The sequence below is a fragment of the Malaclemys terrapin genome, chromosome 10, assembly GCF_027887155.1.
Source record: "Malaclemys terrapin pileata isolate rMalTer1 chromosome 10, rMalTer1.hap1, whole genome shotgun sequence".
In the NCBI taxonomy this organism is placed as follows: domain Eukaryota; kingdom Metazoa; phylum Chordata; order Testudines; family Emydidae; genus Malaclemys; species Malaclemys terrapin.
In genome coordinates, this window is record NC_071514.1 from 74,944,561 (window position 1) to 74,953,046 (window position 8,486).

Consider the following 8,486-nt stretch of genomic DNA (forward strand, 5'->3'; position numbering starts at 1 on the left):
TGCAGCTCCCATTGGTCACGGCTCCTGGCCAATGGGAACTGTGGAGCCAGCCCTCGGGGTGGAGGCAATGTGCGGAGCCTCCCTGGCCACCCATGCATCTAGGGCAGTGGTCTTCAACCTTTTTACACCCAAGATCACTTTTTGAATTTAAGGGCAACCCAGGATCTAGCCCACCCCTTCCCCAAAGCCTCACCCCACTCACTCCATTCCCCCCCCCCACCACCACGGCTTGCTTTCCCCCACCCTCGCTCACTTTTATTAGGCTGGGGTGGAGGTTGGGGTTCAGAAGGAGGTACGGGCTCTGGGCTGGGGCCAAGGGGTTCACAGTGTGTGAGGGTGCTCTGGGCTGACCCTGGGGCAAGGGGTTGGGTGCAGGAGGGGGTGTGGGCTCTGGGAAGGAGTTTGGGTGCAACTCCCCATTCCCAGCCAACGGGAGCTGTGGGGGCGGTGCTTGCAGGCAGGAGCAGCACACAGATGGGGATCCCTGCCCTCCTGCCCCTGGGGCCACGCTGCTCGCATCCGGGAATGGCGTGGGGCTGGGGCAGGCAGGCAGGGAGTAAGCCTTAGTGTCAGCCCTGCTGCACCACCAGAGATCGCGATCAATCAACTGGTTGGTGACCACTGGTCTAGGGGCTGCAGGGACCTGGCGGCCATGTCTGGGAGCCATGTGGAGCTAGGATAGGCAGGGAGACTGCCTTAGCCCCAGGCCCCCACTGTGCCAGCAAGGTTCCTTTTCAACTGGGAGTTCCGGTCGAAAACGGGATGCCTGGCAACCCTAAGTGGGGATCTTGTTCAATGGCCAGTAACGCTATAACATGTTAATGCGTCCTCCAGTGGACATCGCTGGCCCAGACATGTCATGCTGAATAAAGGGCCTGACCGATAAGCTCAGTACGTTTGCATCCATTTGTGGCTGGCGTTGATGTGCTTTTAAGGAGACAGCAACAGTGGTTCAGTAGGAGGTTTATAGTTCCTGATGGTAAAAAGAAAACCTTGGGGGGAGTTTTACAGGTAGACAAAACATTTCTTTCCACGTAATAGGAATGTTAACTAGCTACATGGTGTAACCATGGGAATTTTAATACAATTAACATTATTGAATCAATGGCTGACATTTCTTTCGTGAGTTTGGCCCAGTCTAGAGCAAATGGCTCTTCAGTAGCTAGCTAGCTGAAAGGCTTGATTTAATACCGGAATCAGAAGACGTTTGTGTGCAGTCAAGATTTTGTTGCTTCTCGAGGCTACTGTACTTTAGGAGAAAATGCTGGGGTTTTAGAAAGGGCCTTTGCTCCTTACACAGGAGGATGCACACTGCAGACAACCACTCCCTGTCAGCAGAGCTTTTATCCGGACATTTTTACAAATATGCCAAACCCTTTGCATCCAGCGCTCTGGGGCTGAGTGCCCCCCTCGGCTTGTTATCCGCAGATCACAGCAGTGCTGCAAGCTTAGCGAGTTATGAAATTGGGGTGGACAGGCGCACCCCTGCAACATGAAGCGTTCTTGTAGTTCAAAAAGCCCTTCTCCCTGCAGAGATGGTCTAAAGCAAAACACAAATGCAATGGGAACCTTTCCTCTCCACCTCTGCCCACTAGCTCCTTACCCATCCTTTTGATTGATCTTAACCCTTCCTCCCCCCCAGCCCACCTCTTTCAATGCCCTCCTTCTCCCAAAACAAGGCAAGGAGTTTCTTGCACTTCTTTACATTTTTCTCCTGTCATCAACCTTATGTCATGTGTTTATTGCATTAAATGGCTCTGCCTAATTGGAGCAACAATTTAAGCACAGAAAGATGCCCCAGGTCCTGGGTATGTGGGAGCTACAGTTGTAATGGTCCCTGCTGTAAGCTCTCTCCTCAACCCTCAGGCTGTTCCGAGTGGCCTAGTAGAGCAAGGTACTAAATACCCTCAACTCCAGTGGGAATTGAGTACTCAGCACCAGGGATAGCTCAGTGGTTTGAGCAGTGGCCTGCTAAACCCAGGGGTTGTGAGTTCAATCCTTGAGGGGGCCACTTAGGGCAAAAATCAGTACTTGATCCTACTAGTAAAGGCAGGGGGCTGGAATTTGATGACCTTTTGGGGTTCCTTCCAGTTCTATAAGATAATATATGGAGATATACCTAATAACATGGTCCTGCCCCACTATCATCTCTGGCCTCACTGTTGGTCTTCCTTTCCACTATCACACATCCTGTTAGAATTAGATGAAATTCATATATATTTAAGTGGAAATTACACATTTGCCCATTTATTTCAATAGTTCCAGTGTGTGGTGGTGGACAAACAACCCCAGTCAAATGGGAAAGATGAGAGCGCATGACAGAAAATTAACAATGAATGCATTGGAGCCCATAAAAATGCACTTGACGAGCTCTAAGGTGTAGAGCTCCAGTGGTATTTGCACTTTTGCCTGCAGGTCCAGGTTTCTTCCTCCCTGCCTCAATGTAAAAAGATTTTGAACCAGTGGAAATGCAACCCTAAACCAGATAAGAATGGAATATGAAGAGAAACATGCAAAGCCTTGGTTGCTATGCCCCCAGACAATCATCCATCTCACAATGTGCAGAAAGATACTGCCGGAGACAAAGAATGGTTTAAAACCAATTGCATTGCCATATTAGGGCTAGTCTAAACTGGCAAAAGAGCTGCAACTTTAGTCTTAAAGAAACATTCTAACATATTGGGAGACATTGCACGCCAGCCATTAGGAGAGATTATTCGCTGTGCCGTCAGACGGCACACTGCACTCTACCTTCCCGGATGACAAACACCTTGGTCCAGTGAGACAGACTTGCTGCAACCTGGCTTCCACCAGGTGAGACACACAATCTAACAAAGAGTCCTGCAGTGTGTGATACCCAGGGCCATGCGTTCCGAGTAACAGTTTTATTACAATGGTTTATGCATTGTAATTCAGTCTCAAAGACTCGGATAACGTGCTCTCTCATTGTTCACTATAGCAGGGTGGAATTCTTGGACAGAAAGCACTAATAGCCAAAAATGACCTTTTTCTACAAAAATGAACTTTTGCGCACACACACACACACACACCCCCTCCCCAAAAGAAAACTCCCACAATTAGGTTTTTACTAAAACCTTTTTTTTAAAAAACGCTCAATAAAAACTGCAAATGAAAAAAATTTGCCCGTTAGTTTGTTTTCCAATTGTAGGTATTTGGTTTTCACTTTGGTTTTGGTCTCCATAAGGCTTGGGAGGGGCAGTTAACCTAAGTGGTCAGGGGAGGGCAGGGGGAGCACGTGGACCAAGTTGCCAATACAGCCTGGAGGGAAAGGTGCTTATTGCAGGTTACATTTGTATGCTCATTTACCATTCTGGGGACTATTTTTTTCACTGCGCCATTAGGTTGCCACAGCTTAGCCACTCGGAGAGGTTAGATTGCAAGCTCTTTGGAGCAGGAGCCATCTCTTTGTTCAGAGTTTGTACAGCGCCTAGCACCAGGGGGTCCTGGTCCATGACTGGGGCTCTGGAGCATTACCACAACAAAAATAATCAACGATAAGGGAGAGTTTTTCCAAATTGACAAAAATGTAACTTTAAAAAAAAAATCACAATTTCTAAAAAAAGATTTGATTCTGCAGGAAATTTCAAAAAGCGAGAAGTGAGCTGCTTTCTACACAAATGGAATGAAAATCATTTGAAAACAGTAGCTATTTTGTTTTGTTTTTCCAGACAGCTCTATTATTTACCGTATTGTTAGAATCCCTTAGCTAAATAGCTGCATCTTGGAGCGGATACTCACTGGCTCATGAATTCTCCCTTGTATTTTAGTTAGAAACACACACACTCCGTACTAGAGAATATCAGCCTTTAGTTTCACCAGATCCCTGATTGCACTGGACTGGCAGCTAGATGCCTGTTCTCTCTGTCCCCTTGCACCATCTGCCAATTGGCACCGGCCTTCCTGTCTTCTGTTTGTTTTCTCCCCTCTCTTCTCCCATTCTCATCTTGTTTGCTTCAATTTTTTCCTTCCCTGTTTCTATTTTGTTGTGTGTGTTCTCTCCCCCGCCCCCCAGTTCTCTCACTAAAAGGAAGGTTACTCTCCATTGACTCTGTGGGTTTTCAACTAGTGGTTTTCAACCTTTTTTTCCATTTGCAAAACCCTAAAAAAAAATTCAAATTGAGATGCAGACCCCTTTGGAAATCACAGACATAGTCTGCAGCCCCAGGGGTCCGTGGACCACAGGTTGAAAACCACTGCTGTAGACTACATGTGGCCTCATGCCTGAGCTAAGTGAGACAAGATGAGAAGGGAAACTTGGGCTGATATGCCTGCCCCTGCAGCCCTGTAAACAGGAGAAACTCTTATGACTGACTGTATTGGGAGCCACTGCAGGATCAGGGAACTACACCACCTGCTATTTAACCTGCACATGGCAGGATGTAGCATAGGGCAATGCAAGTCAAGGGTCATGTAACTGTTCCCACCTCACAGCTCCTTGCCTTGCCTAGATTTGAAAGCCCTGCCCCAAATCCACTCTCCTTTACCCCAATGCAAATAACCAGATTGGGTCCACTGATTTTATATGTAATACACATGCACACTGTGTGTCTCGCTCATCTTTAATTGTCCTAAATAACCCATAACATGCACAGGCATGTCGGTCTACAGTCACTGAACCTCAGTCAGAGGCATAGACTACAGTAGACTTACTGTGCATGGTTACAAAAACTAAAGCGGAATGGTCAATGAGGAAATGGGGCTTTAGAGCAGGGGTACAACGCAGGAGAAAACCGGGCTGTTAAGGTTATGTTAGACCACATAGAAAAGGAGCTGAATTACAATAATAGTACATCCTGCATCACAAGACAGTGGCTCCAATTTTTCTCTGTTACTAGGTGCAATACCACTGAGCACATCTCTGCACCCAGGTGTGACCAACGGCAGACTGTGGCTTCATAGCTTTAAAACCTGCCTTTGGAGTCCCTAATAACCTAACCACAACATAAGCTATTTTATTGAGCCATAGTTTCATCTTAATCATGATGATACTGGGTAACTGCTCCCTGTTTTGTTGGGTGGGTTTTGCATTACTCTCCCCTTAATAGTTATGCAATCGATCTGAACAGTCCCGGCCTGAAAATTCTCCTTCAGGAAGGTTTTTAGGGAGATTTCTACTGCAATCAGAGCCAAGCTGTGTACAGCAAGATGCCTAAAAGGTGGGTTAATAAGGTTATACCGCAAGAGGTGGGAGTGACTAGGTGGAGTTCTACCAGCCAGCAAAGCCACACACACTGTGTAGTAGCAGGTTCTTAGGCATCACTAGCCAGGTACAATGTGATTGAAAGTATCTTTAGGGGATCCCAGTTTAGCTTCAATGCAGATTAGGGACACAAACCCACAGTTAATGATCCATCCCAGATCCTATCTATATTTGACAAGGTGGAAATCAATAAGGTGCTACAGAAAGGTAATAACATTCTGTCAATGTCCTAAAACCTATAGAGTGTAATAGCTTAAAATAGCCCTTCTGCAGGTTTGATATTTTAAAGTCAACCTACCAATTTCTGCAAGAGGGTATCATTCTCTGTCACTCTCCCCCGGAAGGTTATTTTCTATTAAACTCTGCAAGACTTTTCCCTAGGGGATCTGTCCAGACACCTACAAACACAGACCTGAGCATCACCACACTCAGTAAGGCATTCAAACCACCGGGCTAAGCCCCCAGTGACTTCTCTGTTCAAAGGACAAGGAAGGGTGTGTGTCTGGCTCAGAATCTCCCCCAGCCATTCCCTCCCCCACCCCCAGCAATGAGCACAACTGATAGTTTATCATCTACAGCTATGAATCATGAAGAAAGGGGCAAAGTCTCCAGCAAACACCTGTGTGGTGGTCAAAGGTTGGCTGGCAGGAAGTGGCACAGCCAGGCATTGGGAGCACCAGGTCTGTTGATTCCCTGAGAAAGGGAACCTTGGCTACTTGGCAACAAAAGCCCCACACAGTTTGCAGGGAGGGAACAACGACAGGAGCAAGGAGGGAGAGCCCCCAGCTTGACACGGACTAGATCGCCCAGCCCCACGCCTGCAAAGCTCACCGCTGCCTGCCTGCCCACCCTGGCAAAGTAATGAAGTGTCATTGTCATCTGAGCGTAGGGCTTGATCTGCACTGCAGCTCTCACACACAAACCGGCTGAAGTAGCCGGGGATGACATCAGCATTCATAAGTCAGCCCCAGAGAGCTGAGGGGGAGGAGGCGAGGTACCCCGGCTTTCCCTGCTGGGACTCCCCGGCACCCTCTCTTTTCTGGCACCCCATCAGGGTCTAGGGCACGGCTTGGCCGGCCAGCTGCCGGATCGGGGGCTCACCCCTTTCCTGAGTCGCCCCCTCCCTCAAACGGTCTCCTGGGGCATCCCCTTCATCACCTCCCCCAGCTGAGCAGCTGGGAGACCTTCCTCCTGCCCTGCCTCGCCCATGGGGGCTGGGAACCGAGGGTGGGGTCGGACCCTGCTCACGCGGTCCCCTTCCAGAGAGCCCCGCGGCCGGTTTCCTCTTTCTCCAGAGTCCGCAGTTTTGCAATAGCCCGGCTAGGGGCACACCCCCCGCGGCAGGCTGGCAGCTGGGCTCGCCGCAGCAGGGCGCCCAGCCCGCCGGGCTCTCCCCGAGCGGGCGGCCACCTGGCCGAGGCAAACTTGGACGGGACCGCGCCCTGCCCGGGCGGCAGGCGGAAGGGGAGCAGGTGCAGCCCTGACCCCACAGGGCGGCGGCCGCCGAGGGATCCAACTCCCCTGCCTGCCCCGGCCACGACGCTCCTCCACCCCGGGCACTCGCTCCAGCGCCGCGGTCCCCCGCTCTCCCTTACCAGGTGCAGAGCAGTCCGCGCACAGCTGGTTGCCCGGTCTCTGGAGCAGCTCCTGCAAAGCCTTCCTGGGCTTGTCCTTCGCCATGGGGACGGTGCGAGTGAGCAGGGCTCGGCTCTGGCTTCTCTCCTCCCGCTCTGCTAGATGAGCTTCATGGGGCTGGGCTGGGGGCGCTGGAACGGCTACCTCGCCGCCGGGGGCTGCTTCATTTGGCCCCGGCTCAGACGGGCAAGGCGGACCCGCTGGGCAGCAGCAGGGCGCTTAGGGCTCCCGCTTCCCCATCCTCCTCACTGGGCTCTGAGCAGCCTCCAGCCCGGGCAGCAGCCGCAGCTCTTCGCACAGGGCTGGTTCCGCATTCCTCCCGCGGCGGCGGGGAACCGTCTGCCTTTCACAGGAGACCCGAGCCGGGCCCGCTCCTGGCCAGCCTTGTTCACCCGCGACCTCCAGCGGCGAACCCGCCCTCCTGCAGGCGGGCACCCCGGAGCCCCTGGGCGTGAGAGCAGCGCGCTGCGGGGAGGACAGAACAAAACCTTCTTCCCACCTTTTGCCCCCGAGCTAGCAGAGACGGGTAGCCCCACTGAGACCACAGCTGAGCGGCTTCAGCTTAAGCCTGCCTAAGCGTTTGCAGGCTGGGGCCCTCGGCGACATGGATCTGTCTGGGCACTTCTCCGATTGCGATGAAGCGCTGGCTGGGTGCCCAGACGGACCCGGACAGATCCATTTGGGGCCTTAGTTTGCATGAAACCAAGGGGCACCACTCGCAGTGCCTAAAATTAAGTATGAGCAGGGCCTTCTTTTGTGTTTATTTTAGCGGATGTTTGGGGGGGGTTGATCTTTGGGATTGTTTTTTGTTTGATATTGATCATTTAGTGTATTTTTGTTTAGTAAAATTAAAATATCTACCCCTCTCAATTAAAAAAAAAAAACGTGACTGATGTCCACACTTTTCCCCTGACCCTCCTGCTTCCCCCCCTTCTTTATTGATAAAATTCAAATAAAAAAAAAAGCTGATTAGTTTATTTCAATAGCACTTTCCTTGCAAGGGTCTCAAAGCACTTTACAAATCTCTTCATCATCTTAGCACCTGAGTACCTTCCAATTTTTACATCTTTATCCTCACAACACCCCGTGAGGTAGGGAAGTGCTATAATCCCCACGGTACTGATGGGGAGCTGGGCCTAACGGACTTATCCAAGGTCCCTCAGTAAGTCTATGGTCCAGCAGCAAACTGAAGCCAGGTCTCCCACATCCTAGGTGAACATGCTAAATACTGGCTCATCCTTCCTCCCCAGCTGTTAGTCAATTGCATCGAGATCATACATCACCTAGAAATTACTGTGCCAGAATAATTTTTGATCCATACAACTTCAGTTTGGTTACAGAACCCTTTTTGGTTTTGTGAAGTGAATCCACTTGTTCAATTATACCCCATCCCCTTAAAAAGAAAAATCAAAGCTTTCATGGTGCAAAGCCTTTCTTATCTGTCTGACTTTATGATGAGGAATCCCATTGGCTTGACTTCCATCCAAAGTTAACCATGTATGCAAATGTTTTCAGGATCGGGACTCAAAAAACCCAACAGAAAACCACCACTAAATTCAAATTATGATCCTGATCCTTCCATCACTTAATCACATGTGTAACTTCACTTCCGGTAAGTAGGGCCTTTGAT

General features: G+C 50.1%; 1 protein-coding gene across 1 annotated transcript in view; it reads right to left on the bottom strand.

Annotated features, from left to right (window-relative positions):
- The window catches only part of ADAP1 (ArfGAP with dual PH domains 1), a 115,486-nt gene extending 108,301 nt beyond the window's left edge, over positions 1-7,185 (bottom strand). Inside the window, exon 1 of the mRNA XM_054042635.1 lies at positions 6,817-7,185. Within this exon, the coding sequence (XP_053898610.1) occupies positions 6,817-6,901 (85 nt within the window). The 5' untranslated portion in view covers positions 6,902-7,185. The remainder of the gene's footprint in view (positions 1-6,816) is intronic.
- Positions 7,186-8,486: the final 1,301 nt, after the last annotated feature.